Source organism: Lynx rufus, unplaced genomic scaffold (assembly GCF_022079265.1).
Source record: "Lynx rufus isolate CCGP_SWC_20201006 ecotype Redwood Valley unplaced genomic scaffold, mLynRuf1.p SCAF_4, whole genome shotgun sequence".
NCBI lineage: Eukaryota > Metazoa > Chordata > Mammalia > Carnivora > Felidae > Lynx > Lynx rufus.
In genome coordinates, this window is record NW_025814856.1 from 154344820 (window position 1) to 154359802 (window position 14983).

The 14983-nt window shown below is 45.6% G+C and overlaps 1 protein-coding gene across 1 annotated transcript in view; it reads right to left on the reverse strand.

Moving 5' to 3' along the window:
- The window catches only part of ATP6V0A4 (ATPase H+ transporting V0 subunit a4), a 70243-nt gene that overhangs the window by 39309 nt on the left and 15951 nt on the right, over positions 1–14983 (reverse strand). Inside the window, exons 7-13 of the mRNA XM_047096020.1 lie at positions 14841–14923; positions 13630–13723; positions 10826–11038; positions 7211–7361; positions 6225–6364; positions 4481–4638; positions 1324–1417 (exon numbers count right to left, since the gene is read on the reverse strand). Of these exons, the coding sequence (XP_046951976.1) occupies positions 1324–1417; positions 4481–4638; positions 6225–6364; positions 7211–7361; positions 10826–11038; positions 13630–13723; positions 14841–14923 (933 nt within the window). The remainder of the gene's footprint in view (positions 1–1323; positions 1418–4480; positions 4639–6224; positions 6365–7210; positions 7362–10825; positions 11039–13629; positions 13724–14840; positions 14924–14983) is intronic.

The window sequence follows — 14983 nt, forward strand, 5'->3', positions numbered from 1 at the left end:
CTTCTCAACATTGCACTTCTCCTCTACCCCTCACATTTTTCCTTTCTTGTCTATTGGGAAGATGATAAAATTGCCAGAGTAGATACTCTGGCTCCGTGGGTTCTGGGCTACACCGGCCTTTGAGGAGCAGACCCGGGCAGACAGGATATGCTGATGATTCAGGGGTGGGCTGGGAAGGTGAAAAGAGGACAGTGGCAGCAAAGACATTCAAAGCAAAGGAAGGTCAACCAGACCCTCTGTCTGTCCTCCTCCGCAGCCCGCGTGCTAATCATGAAATTCCTCGGACCACAGAAAAAGCCTATCAAGCCACAAAAATATCAACTTGCGTTTGTTTTCAGCACTTTGCGGCTTACAGCTCAACTTTCAAGGACTTTACCTCGTGTGATAAAATTTAGAATACGAGTGTCCCTGAGTGGCCAAGTATAAACAAATCCCGGGTGATGTCTTCTGCCTTTGTAAGGGAGGGGAGACAGGCAAGCAATGGGAGGACTCGGGCTAACCGAAGAGGAGACAACCCGTAATATAGGAGAGTACAGTTTTAGGGCCCGTACTGTTTATTCTCAAATGGCAGCAACTAAAACTAAGGTCTTAGGATCTCTCCCACAAAAAGAGCTTAGAAGAAACATTTATTGACAACATTTGCCAAGTTTCGGTCTAGCTCGGTCAAGCTCATTTGGAGCACAAGGCTGCCATCTAGTGGCAGTTATGTGTTGGGCCATCACGTATAAGCCAATAGGCATGTGAGCCTTCTGGAAATCCCTTTAGATCTGAAAGGCTGTGCAAGCAAGCACCTTTGTTTCGCTTGGCTCAAATCCAGTTGAGATAGATATAACGAACACAAAAGTTAACTCGTACCATTTTTTAAAAAAAAAACTTGTGTCAATTCTAGGCGGTAAAATTAAGTAAAGCTAAGAGCAAATCCATACTTTGCTAGGATAAGGGAGATGTTACTCACTGCAAGAAAATGCCAAGGTAAGGAACTTGATCCGGATGCTAATAACTTCTCTAACATGCATACTTTCCAGGCAACCAAGGGCCTTTTAAAGAAGCAATCATTAACCACCAGGGGTATAAATTATTGGAGAAGGAAGCAGATGTTTGAGCAACTATATGGAAAATGACCCAGGGGCTAGGTAAAGGGTACAGGTAGGACATTTACTTGAGTCCTACACAGTGCCACAAAACCTCCAGTATATGTAATTCTAGCTCAGTGTGTAAGTTTGTTGATTTCAAAGGTTCTGGCACTTTCCTCCCCTCTACATAGAGATCTCCTCAGCAAGACATTTTACGTAATAAATATCTAACCCAAGAAGACTTTATTACCGGATCAATCCCAAATGGGTATGGATTTCCAGAGTACACTCCTGGAATGGCTGGGTCCAGCTGTAAATATGGATTTGTTTCCATTACATGTGCACTAGAGAGGGGAAAAGGAAAAATAAAAACAAAACCAATGATTAACCAGAGGTAGAAAAAAACACTATAGTGCCGTTGGTCATGAACTTGTAAGCCAATCAAAGCCTCACTGTTGGTGCAACTCATCATTTGGCTCATTCAATCATTCCAAGAATGGGTACTGAATACCTACTATGTGCCAAGTATTGTCCTAGGTGCTGAGACTATGCACATTACCATCTGGCCCCAAGACGCTCACAGTCTGAGTCTCCAAAGGCTCTCAGCCTGGTGGAGTATTGTAAAGAAAAGCAGTTATACTACGTCAGAAAAAAAGTCGGTCAGGGATGAAGGAACATATAAGAAAGAAATCTCAGCCCGGGGACAAGCCTGGGAAATCATCCCTGCGTACACATGGGCTCATCTGGAGGTATAATTTGGCTTTCACCCACAGACCCTAATCTTCATGAAACTTAGCTCTCAAAAGTTGCAGTCCATTGAATGTCTTTATTTATTTATTTTTTTGCTCAGGTAAGTTTTTTAAATCTTAGTTTTTATTTTATGTGCAACAAAGAAATTTTAGAACAGAAAATTTCAAAACTACATAATAGTAGAGAGCATAATATACTAAACTTCCATATAGCTACCCATTCCCCAGGTGTCAATATATGGCCAGTCTTTTCCATCTGACCCTCTACCCAGTGCTGCCTCCCACCAAATGAATCATTTCCGATTAACAGACCGCTACTTTTATCCACACATATTTTAGTAGGTATTTTAAATGATACAGACTTAAGGAAAATTAACATAGTCTAGTATCATACCTTAAAAATTACCAGCAATCACTTAAAATCATCAAACATGCAATCATTGCTCAAATTTTCCCAAATTACTCATAACTTTTTAACTGACAGTTTGTTTAAATCATTGAATGTCTTTAAATCAGTGTCCCAGTTTTGCTCAGAAGCATGAACGTCAGTGGGTAGGAATTTCTTACTATCTCTGCAAGCCCCAAGGGGATGAGAATATTAGGGGTGTGTGTTTGTTTGTTTGTTTGTTTGTTTAACAGAGCCCACATCTATAGAAGGGCCAAGAAGGAATACTGAAATGATGAAGAAAAGAGTGCTGGCAACTTTGGTTGGCTACCTAGAAATATACTCCCTCCCTCCTACAACTGAGGTGCTCGAAGGTGTTAGGGAGCAACAGGGGGGATCAGGAAGCCTGATCTCAATGACCAGACCCTCAGGACACAGTGGGAACAGGTGGCCTCACTGGCCGTCTCAGACTCAGACCCTAATGCATGCCTCAGTGCGTACGGTTACACTGCACTAGAAGAGGTTTGTTTGTGTGTGGACAAAGCCGCTCCCGATAAGAGGGAACCGGCACCCACAGCTAAGGCATGATCTCTGCTGTTGACATAAACAAGTTCATAGAACACCAACATCAGACAAAGCCACCCTCTGACCTTGGTGGATCCAGACAAAAACAAGACCGATCCACATCATATCTGATATTAAAATATGGACATATCAAAATAAGGGCAATGCCTGAACCACAAAAATGGCCAAACATTGCCCTCATCTGCCTAGAAGCCAGACCCTGTAGGCCCTTTCCCTACGTCCTCTTGCTGAGATGCCCATGCTCCCCCACTGGTACACCAGCTCCCTGAGTTAGTAAATCCAGTTCTGGGTGATGCCAGGCATGCTTCTGGTGGTCCTTGGCTGAAGAACGTTGTGACAGTGTCCCTAGTCAATTCTCAGGGAAAGCAAGCCCAAGACCTAGCTTGTGACTGGTGACCAAAACCAGCTTGCTGTGTCCTTTGCCACTCTGATGGATGACTGCAATTTTCTTTTGTCTCCCTGTTAATAAGGTCCCACTTCATACAAGGGATGCCTGGCATGTGGCTGAGTGTCCCTCAGACTGGGCTTGGCCTCCGAGAGCCTTGAATTGGGGCAGGGGTCATTCCATTCACAGGTGCATAAAAGAGTACTCGAGCCCACATTAGCAGAATGACAAAAAGCCAGGTGACTCGGACCTTTCCCAATCACGCTCCTGGGTAAATGAGATTTCATGGAGGTAGTTTGGTGAAATTGTGCTGATTTAACATGCTTCAAAGCCCATCGCTATGCTTGCGAGTTTACATCTAAAGAGCAGAACTAAGTAATTTGTCTTTAAATTTATGAAAGCTTTGTTCTCCTAGGCATCTCTTCAGGGTACTTAATCGTAAAGCAAGTACAAAAACAAAAGTACTTGTCAATATAGCCATCTGTATTCTGGAAAATGTCCTATCCTTCATTTCCTTCCTTCCTTCTTCTGTTCCTTCTTCCTTTCCTTCTTCCCTTCCCTTCCCTTCCTTCCTTCCTTCCTTCCCTTCCTTATTGTTTAATAGTCCTGTACTCTACTGCAAGGAAGCTGGGCCAGCAAAGAAACTAGGGGGATGCATTCACCCCCCCATGACACAGCCACCCACGCAGCCACTCCTCGCCAGCTACTCTATCCTACCTGCCCTCCTCACTCCATCACCCAAAAGACAAACACAGGGAGCTGCTTATGAAAACTAGCCACCCCCTCCTTTGCTTTTGACATTGAATGGAGTCACTCTGAACCATCAAAGAAAATGCCCTTCAGGTGAGTCTGGGGCCTCGAGCACTGGAAACCAGTGATTTATATAATTCAACACCACATCAGGCTTCTGTCCTAAGTGCTCACTGCGTCCAGTCCCCTGCTGGAACTAGGTCTGCTTCAAATGCCACCTTCTCCTCCGGGGAACTTAGCTTCTGTGACTGACACCAAGATGCCCAGTTTGTACCTGCCTATTTGTTTTCACAGTAGTGTTGGCACATGCTACAGACGCCATGATATACACTTAATTGAAATGTTACAAACTATCTCCACACAATAGAATGACCAGCACAGTTACTGAGGGACTGGTTGGAGGTTGTTCACTCGGTAAATAAAATGGAATCATTCATTGAATTTGTGGGCACGCCTCTGAGCAGAGCCAGGCATAGACTTCTTGACCATGAAAAGTGCCCCTGAAGCCACCTGGACAGCCAAGCGAGTGACCCACCTCTGTCTGTAAACTTACTTCCACGTGCCATTTCTGAACATCGGTCGGACACTCCAAGAAGAGCCAAAGATGTTGAAAGACTTGGAGAAGCAGTCATTGTAAATCAAGCCCGTGTAGATGGAGAAGATGCCCATAAGGAGAATCAGATAGCGTCCGTGGAAGAAGGTGTTCCAGACCTGGTCTCAGGGAGACAGAGAAGATGGCCGTCAGGGGGCTTGGCACCAGAGCCCGGGGTGGGGGGGAATGTGTTATGGGATGTCTCCAGCGCCAGTGGAACATCCACGGCAAGGCACACAGGCCCCACACAGAGGGGCCACAGCACGGGGCAACATCAAAGCGATCCAAAGAGAGCACACACACCGTGATTTCCCCGAGCCTACATACATCAGTCAGAAAAGTCCTAGACCGGTGGTTGTTACTGTGGAAGAAAAACCATATAAGCCTCATAATCTTTAAGTCATCACTGGTTAGAAAACATAACTGAAGGGGCGCCTGAGTGGCTCAGTCAGTTAAGCGTCTGACTTCGGCTCAGGTCATGATCTCACGGTTCATGAGTTCGAGCCCCGCATCGGGCTCTGTGCTCACAGCTCAGAGCCTGGAACCTGCTTCAGATTCTGTGTCTCCCTCTCTCTCTGGCCCTTCCCCTCTTGAGCTCTGTCTCTCTCTCAAAAATAAATAAACATTAAAAAAGAAAAAAGAAAAAGAAAAAGAAAACATAACTGAAGCGGAGGCTGAGGCCTCACACGTTATGGAGGGACATGAAAGTGTGCAGCCACTCTTTCAAGTACTTCTAGGAGACAAGCTCCGAGCTGGATGCATATGGCAGCTAAATTTCATGGCAAGTCAAAGCTCCACTCATTCTGTCATAAAATCAAGTCTTGTCTAAGCACGTCCACTAAGAAGAGTCAAGTGCTTTCTATAATACTGGATGATGGGTGTCAATCATTCACAGACCTGCCAAAGTGTAGCTCTGAGATTTCAATTCTTTATTCTAGGAAGCTACGTCTCTTACAGTGTTGGTCACACAAAACTATATTGACCAGAGGTGGAGTTTCCCACTAACCGCGCTTATGATTAAGCTGCTGTGACATCACCGAACTAGCTCTAGTTAAGACAACTTGTAATAAAAGTTTGCAGATATTCTTAAAATTCAGAACACAGCTAAAGGCATGTTTCCAGCTTACAAGATGTATTCCAGTGAACACAGAGCTCATAAGAACACTGAGCATGGACTGATTGTGGGAGAAGGGCTCTGCCATGAGAAAAACTATTTGTGATATTTTAAGTGAAAAAAAAAGGCCACAAATTAATATGCAATATGTGATCCCTATTTTTAAAAATGTTGAAAAATTTGTGTATAAGCCCAGAAAAAATACAGGAAGATAGATAAAAACATTAGTTGTGATTTTCTCTAGGTAGTTAAATTGTTGTATTTTCCCAATTTTAAAAATAAACATATATTGTTTTTTATAATCAAAGAAAAAAATTCATGTTAGGAGGGAAAAAACTTAAAAATAAAGAGAGATCAATGCCTTGTCAAGCAATGTACAAAAAACAAAAATGCTGAAAGAAATTGCACCACACCATCCAAAGCACTGACCTTTGGACAGGAATTTCTAGGCTGAATTTTGGCCCCTTTATCCTTTCTATCCTTTGCTTTTCATAAAACAGGTTTGTTTCTTTGGTGAAAACAACATACACATTTTTCAGATTCTACTTATAACCTCGGAGAACTGAGGCAAGGTATTCGACGGACACCCACCTCGTTGTTGGTCTTCTGGGAGAGCAAGCGTCTCTCATTAAGGACCATCCAAAGGGCTGCCAGGAGCATGATAATCCCATGACCACAGTCTCCAAACATCACAGCGAAGAGGAAGGGGAATGTGATGATGGTGTAGGGAGCTATAGAGGGGAGACCCACAACAGCCTGAGTCCTTCCCACAGCCAGTGGCCCCATCAAAGACCTGTCTAACGTGATCCGTGACCCACAAGCTGCTTCCCTCGTATCTTTCTGATTCTGTCTTCCCTCCCCATCCCCAACATTTGCTGAGCTCGCACACACATTAGCTTATCAATAAGTAAGCATTAGAAGTCCCTGTTTACAGATGACCTGAGTTTTGAAGCAGTTTGGTGACTTGCCCAAGATCACAAAATGTATCGGGTCTTAAAACCAGTTTCCCATCTCTGAGCGTTTCGTATACTCCACACGTATCACACACCTCTACTCACAGGATACCCAGCCTATGGGGTCGCTGCATTACAGGTCACAAGATTAGGACTCTGCTTGGAGAAAAAGAGCACTATAGACTACGTGGCTGAAGGGCACCTGGTCTACCCCTTTTATTTTACAAACCAGACTACCAATATCACACAGCTTATGTCACTTAGAATCCAGTCTTCTGACTCCAAGTCCTGGAAGCCAGCTGTGTGTTCCCATCTCACCCACAAAACAGCTACAGCTCTGTGAAAATGTTGAGAGATGACCCCACTGAATCGTTAAGGAAACAAGAACTGAATGTGACTGCCTAATAAGGCGATGGTTCAAGGGAGAACAGGTGAAATCTTGACAAAGAACAAATCTTTCACTAATCACCATTTAGGCAACCAATGCAGAGCATTAGGAAGCCAAACAAAATTTTAGGAATGATTCAGTTTTAAGCAATTCACCTCCTAGGCCACCCAAGGGGTAAATCTTAACCAGTTTTCATTTTCAAGTTGCCCCATTATACAATGCATCAGACACTTTACCTGGGTTTATTTCCCGGTAACTGCCCACACCATATGCATCTACAATATTCTGGAAGCCAGCTGTGAATTTATTGGTCCTGTTAAATGTGGGAGGAGATGTTTTAGACTGCACTGCAGTCAGGATGGGGACCATGGAGGAGCCACTTAGTTCCTACAAAAAAACAAACAAAAAAAAATTGACAAAAACGTAAGGAAGAGTGTGAGCCCATGGATGTCCAATTCCTGCCATCCCTTATAGGTGAACTTGGGACAATTTCTTGACCTCTCTGACATCCATGACCACTCTGTAAAATACCTTCCTAATATCTAATTTATCTTACAGGAGAGTCATCAAGAGAGTGGAGTTCTGGCCATTTCCATTCTCCTGCTCCTGCCAATTCACCTGTTATGCCCAGTTCTGGGTCCTCTCCTCTTCCTTTCTCTCTACTCACACCCTCAAGAGTTAACCCACTTTCTTGATTCTGCCCTTTTCTTCCAAATGGTCCTACTCCCTCCCCAGTTTCGATTCTGTTTTAATTTCCTGTCTGGGCTTTCAAACTTTCATGTCTCAGCAACCCCACAATATCCAGGAGCCTAAAATCAAACTCATCAACTTGCCCCAAAGCCAGGTTCTCCCTTGGCCTCCCTGCTCCTTCAGCAGACTCCGATCTCCAGATCCCTGAACCTTGGGAATCAACAGACGCGTCTCTTCTCCTAGTTCAATCAATCGATCGCCAAATCCTGCTGATTGTCCCTTTAAAGTCCTTCTTTTTCTTGCTCCCATAACCACTAGCCTAGCCCTGAGCCTCCCCATTTAGTCTATGCTGCAGATGGTGCAATCCTTCTTTCATAAAATAGAACAAACAAGTACTGCTTCCGTCATGTTACTCCCCTACTCAAAAATCTTCAAAGGCTTCCTATTACCTAGAGAATGGAATCAAAATTCTTCCATTTGGTCATCAAGACTTCCTTCCAATATTGACTATTACTCCCTTCACACCTTCACCCCCACTACTTCTGCACAGAAACAGGTGACTTTACACCAGCCATCTCTCTTCTTCACTTACCCAGGTATGAACCGTTCCCCAGGCTCACTCCCTAGGAACCTTTCAGTCAGTCCAAAGTCTGCGTACTCAGTGGGACTTAGCACTGGCTAAATGACTGCCCATCAATCCTCCTAAAATGCCATGAGGTCCGTATCACCTTCCTACCCAGCCCCACTTGACAGGTGAGGGAACAAAGGTCCAGAGAGGTTAAGTAACTTCCCCTAGGTCCCACCGCAAGCGGTGGAGTTCTTTACTCTCTTGTGATATATCTTTTCATGTGTGAGATTATGATCTCCCTAAGAGCAAGAATTATGGTGCTTCATTTTTCTTAACATGTGCCCCAGCAGCTGACATAACCCCTGGCATAGAGTAAGTATATTTTGCTTGTTTGTGATGCTGACAACGAAAGTTAGCCTATTACACTTCTCTCCTCACCTCCTACCCACGTAGAGCCTTCTACTCCTATCTGGGAAAGACTTGTTATTTCAGAGGGCTGAAGACACTGAAGAAACAGTCCGAAGCAGACTTGTAGAAGTTTGGCCCCTCTGTGATTACAGGATGACCCTGTCTCGTTCACATACGTGCGTCAGGACACCTCCCCGGTGGCCCTGCTGTCTTGTCCATATCGCACGGAAATGTTTCTAAAATGCAAACTGGATTGTGCAGCTCTAGCATGGGCATAAAATCAGATCCCTTATACCACTGTTAAGTCCTTCAGGACCTGCCCTGCAGCCTCTCCCTGACCTTCTTCCCATTCTTGAAACTTGCCACACCTTCACTCCAGCCAGGTGGGCCTGCACTCCACGCTCCTCCCCACCTCCATCCACCTGCTCACTGATGACCCTTCCATGGTTCAGCTCAGGCATCACTTCCTCCAGGGAGCACCCCTGCCCTTCCCAAGCTGGGTGAAATGCTCTTTCTAGGTGCATTGTTGGACTACCATATGGGGACATTTAAATCCAGCCTTCTGGCTTCAGGATCACAGTCAGGTCACTTGTACTTTGTGTGACTCAGTTTCCTCATATGTACAAAGGGGATAAAGATAGCTCCTGCCTCCTAGGCCAATTCCATGTCAAGGCCTTTACTTCCAGATCCTTCAGCTTGAAAGTTCTCCCTCCTAGCCTGTCACCTGCTCCTGCTCCAAGCCACCCGCTCAGAGGGGCCTTCTGAGGGCAACAGCCCTATCACAGTATTGTAAGACCTAAAATTCCAGGTGTCACCTTGATGTCTTTGAGTCTCACAGGGCCCCAAAGTCCAAGCCATGAGTTCCTCTGTTTTCATCAGATTTGCCTCCCATGGAGGGGGAAGGGGTCCCCACCCAGCTAGCTCTCCCATAGGCCAGACCATTTGCACACTGCCTAGTCTTCGACCCAATGGGCTTCACCCCCCTGCCACCCCAGAAAGGTATTCTAACAAGCTACTCACGTCCTCCCATGGAAACCAGACCCCCTCCTCTTGTGGGAGGCTGCCTCCCATAGCCCGGCTGGCTCATTGTGCCCCCAAGTGCAAGCCCCAAGTACAACCTCCATGCGGCCCTGTGTGGGGAGTGGTGTCCTCCTACCCTGGGCTATAAGCATATGTGACTAATCAACCGCTGCCAGTTTCATGTGTCCGACGGCCAGTGTTGTGTGTTTGGCCATCTCGTACCATTTAGGGCAGAGTTTCCTTTCTTCACCAACGGGGTAAACAGGTGATCAGAACAAAGCCCGTCTCCCCCCACCCCATCCTCCACCATCTGCCGCCCTCCTGCTCACCACCATCACCACCTGAAGTCACATTAGTTATGGACATGCCTACTATCTGTCTTCCTTTCTAGAAAGTCTGTCAGACCAGGGCTTCGTTCTGCCTGCATAGCCCTGGATCTGTTCCTGGTGCACAGTGACCATCTGGAGAGGTGAACGACGAAGGCTGTAAGATTAACCAAGGTACAGAGTGCAGAGCATAGCTGTGGGCACAGAGTGAGCACAGGGGTCTGGCTGTTTGTCTTTCTGGCCAGACGGTGACCTTCATGAGGGAACGGACATACCTACGGTCACACCGCATGTGGGACCTACAGTCTCATCTAGCAGAGTGACTAGCACATCAGTGCTCAACATGCGCTTGCAGTAAATCAGAGAGATGGTGGATATCTGTCAAACATCGACAAGAAAAGGAATTTTCTGATACATGCCCAGCACTAGATTAAGAACTGAAGATACAGGGGCGCCTGGGTGGCTCAGTCAGTTACACGTCCAACTTCGGCTCAGGTCATGATCTTGCAGTTCGTGAGTTCGAGCCCCACATCGGGCTCTCTGCGGACAGCACAGAGCCTGCTTCAGATCCTCGGCCCCCTCCCTCTCTCTCTCTGTCTGCCCCTCCCCCACCTGTGTGCACGTGCTTGCTCTCTCTCAGAAATACATAAACATTAAAAATTAAAGAAAAAAAGAAGAACTGAAGACACAAAGATGAAGGAGACTTGCCATTTGTCACCAGCAAGTCACTTATGAAGTTCATGTGACGTAGGAGGATGACAACCTTAGCGCCTGACAGAGGGGCTGCAGAGGCTGGACGCGACTCCTCCTCCCCCTCCCCTGCTCCATCTGCCACTCACCATGCCTTGCTCTAATGCCCTCTTGATGCGCCCGGTGTCTGCCACCGGGAACCAGATTTCAGCAATGACGCACTGCTGGGTGACGTCAATGTTGCACATGTTCAGGATGTGGTAAATAGCTTTCATCTTCTGCACTTTAATGACCCAGGAGTGCCAGTTGGCAGCTGCTTCTTGGAGGAGGCGCTGACGGTGAGACTCTGTTTGTGTGATGACCTGGGCGAGACAGACACACAGAGAAACAGGGAACACACAGGGAGCCCCGCAATGTGGCAAAATGGAAGCTCGTCAGTCATAAAGGCTTCTTCCGCTCGGGGCTCCCTCCCCTGGCCTGTGGCCCTTCCCCACCCTCAACCCTCATGAGCAGAGTATCTTCCCTTGTAGAGGTTAAAACCCTTGGGCAAAGATCGTATCTTCCTTTTCTTCTAAATTCCTTACAGTACTATTGTCATACGTTGAATTGTGTCTCCAAAAAAGATAGGCTGAGTCCTAACCGCTCGTACCTATGAATGTGACCTTATTTGGAAACAAGGTCTTTGCAAATGGAATTAAGTTAAGGTCATACTGGAGTGGGGTGGGCCCTAACTAATATGACTGGTGTCCTTATAAGGGCTTTGGACATCTAGGCACACAGGGAAGAATGCCCTGTGCGATTCAGGCAGAGACTGGAGTGAGGTAACTACAAACCAAGGAACACCAAAGATTGCAGACAACGACCAGGGGCTAAGGAGATGTCTATGTCTCTTCGGGCTGCTATAATACAATACCATAGAGGGTGGCTTACAAACAACAAAAACTTATAGATTGCAGTCCTGGAAGCTGGCGGTCTGATATCAACGCACTCACCATCACGGTCAGGTGAGGATCCTCTTCTGGGCTATCCTCACATGGTAGAAGGGGCAAGCGAGCTCTCCGGGGCCTCCTTCATAAGGGCACTAATCCCATTCATGGGGGCGCCCTCCTCATAACCCAATCACTTCCCAAAAGCCCCACCTCCTAATACCATCGCCTTGGGCATTAGGTTTTCAACCCAGGAGTTTGGAGGTGGGGGCAACACAGAAAAGGACCCCTTCCTAGAGCTGTAAGAGGAAGCACGGCCCTGCTGACACCTAGATCTCAGATTTCCAGCCTCTAGAACCGTGAGAGAATAAATTTCTGTTGTTTTAAGCCACCCAGTTTGTGCTAATTTGTTATAGCAGCCCGAGGAAATTAATACATCTATCAAAATGCTTTTCGTACCTAATGTCTTCAATAAACGACAAGTGAATTAATGAAGGAGGGAATGGACAATTTTGCCCACAGAGTTTATTTATTTAATGGGATTCATTTTTGTTCAGGGCTATAAGAGAATACCCTTCTCAGCAACGTTCTCAGGTGGCTCCCCAGGAGCGTAAGTTTGGCATAACTTCTTTTCCCCATGAGGTTTTCCTAAAATCTAGTAGGGAGCGTTCGGGGAAAGGAGTTCAAGGGTAATTGCTTTAGGGAAGCACAGTCTCTTTGACAAGTGAGAAAGAAGAAGGAGAAGGGATTAAAGAAATTAAGCAAAGATTTTTCTGGGAAGGCAAAGACGTTTGTTATCCTAAGAGTTTTGAAACACACACACATTCGCACACCTAATTCCTGAAGATACTCACGGAGGATCCAGAACTGTGCTAACAACCAACACGGTAGACACATGTGGCCATTAAAATTTTAAACTTAATTAAGATGAATTGAAAATAAAAATTCAGTTCCTGGTCAGTCAAAGAAAGACAAAAATCCTATGCCTTCACTCACATGAGGACTTTAAGAGACAAAAGAGATGAACATAAGGGAAGGGAAACAAAAATAATATAAAAACAGGGAGGGGGACAAAAAGAAGAGATTCATAAATATGAAGAACAAACTGAGGGTTGCTGGAGGGGTGGGGGGAGGGGGGATGGGCTAAATGCGTAAGGGGCATTAAGGAATCTACTCCTGAAATCATCGTTGCACTGTATGCTAACTAATTTGGATGTAAATTTTAAAAAAGAAAAAAGAAAATTTAAAAAAAAGAAAAAAAATGAATAAATGTTAAAAAATTTAAAAAACAAATTTAAAAAAAGTGAAAAAAACATTCAGTTCCTCAGCTGCCCTAGCCACGTGTCAAGTGCTCAGTGGTTACGTGGAGCTCATGGCCACGGCATTGCAAGTCAGACGACAGGTCCACAGAAAGTTCCGGTGGAACGCGTTCATCTACAATAAACAACCTGACCTAGGCCCAGCAGCATTCAGAGACTACTTTGAAAGTTTACTGAAGCAAGTGTTCTAATCACAGAAGTGCTGAGTGTCACCCTGGGGGACGACTAACTTTACAAAAGGATCTGAATTTGAGGTGTGTGCCCTCGGTGAAACAGGACTCACTCACTGTTTTTACAGAAGTAATTAGTCAGCTCAAAGAAGTGTGTGAGTCCATGGAAAAAGAATCTGTCAGACTGGTTGGTCAACTGAATTGGCTAGTTAGCTGTACTAGCTAGCTAGCTAGCTAACTGGCTAGTTAGCTAGTTAGCTGTACCATAGATGTGGCCTCAGCGATAATATCAGACTGGGCTGGCCACCCAAAAGCCGACCGGGGCTGCGGTCAGTTCTCAGCCCAGGAAGAGCAGGACTGACATCCCCAATCACCCCCTGCACCCCCGTGAACACTGCTTTCTGATTACGAAATCTCCTGCAGTGGTAGCTGGGAGAGCACAGCTACCATTCCAGCCAGGCTGGAAGCGAGGGCCCTGGGACACAGGACTTCTCTGGAAGTGGGGGAGGTAGGTCACACGCCTCAACGCCTCACTCACGGTGATTAAATCTTCCAGCTTCACATTGATGCCGGCCAGCATCTCTCTGCGCTCCGCTGCAGGCTCCGGGCAGGGATATATGATGGCTCGAAACCTGTGTTTCATACATTCCAAAGGTCACAAGGCGGGGGGTTACTGCGGAAAAGCATTCCACATGTCCTCTTCTGCTAGCCATCACTGGCTTCGGTTGGATGACCATCCTTTTCTAGAATAACTGTCTCTTTGGCACTCGGAAAGCGAATCCCAGTTCTGAGGGTTCCCAACGCATCGCTCGCACTATTTGAATTAAAGCTATGGTTCTATTATATGAATGAGCTTCGTTCAAACCAAAGAAACTGTGGGCGTGACTTGTCTCTTCTTCTCCCCAGAATATATTAATGCAATAACGTCCTTCCTACTGAATAATTTCTGCTGGAATAAAACGATTCTGTAAAATCAGAAACAATTCAGCATGCAGTTTGCCTACTCATTAGTGGCTGATAAAGGGTGTGAGAGGGAATACACTTATTTGATTACAATGTCTACTTTTAGTTACCTTGAGTTTTGCTGATTCAAGTCCTCTCTGCTCCTAGTCCCACAGCTCTTAAAAATTATTTGCATTTTAAAAAATTTAGGGGCGCCCGGGTGGCTCAGTCAGTTGAGCTTCCGACTTCCGGCTCAGGTCATGATCTCACAGTCTGTGAGATCGAGCCCCGTGTCGGGCTCTGTGCCGACAGCTCAGCCTGGAGCCTGCTTCCGATTCTGTGTCTCCCTGTCTCTCTGACCCTCCCCCCTTCATGCTCTGTCTCTGTCTCAAAAATAAATAAACATTAAAAAAATTTTTTTTAATTTGTTTAATGTTGTTTTTTTTTTGAGAGAGAGAGAGAGAGAGAGAGAGACAGAATGCGAATGGAGGAGGGGCAGATAGAAAGGGAGACCAGAATCCAAAGCAGGCTTCAGGCTCTGAGCTGTCAGCACAGAGACCAACGCAGGGCTCGAACTCACCACAAGATCATGACCTGAGCTGAAGTCAGATGCTTAACTGACTGAGCTACCCAGGTGCCCCATAAAAATCAGTCTCATGTTTAACATTATCTGGTCAAACGTCAGAAAGTTGTTCTAAAATCCTAAGGGATCTCAAAGAAGGCCCAGTCAAGAGTACTCTGTCTCCCATCCCTCTTCACCTAATCATGACCCAATCCCTGATGAAAGAGCCATGAACAGTCTCTTACCCATCACAGATCTTCTTGATTTTCTGTCTGAGTTGCTCTCCTTGATAAAATATGATGAAAATATTCTTTTTAATTTCTTCTTTCTGGAAAATCAAAAATCAGAATTATATTTATATATATATAATGTTTTCTTTGTGGTTATA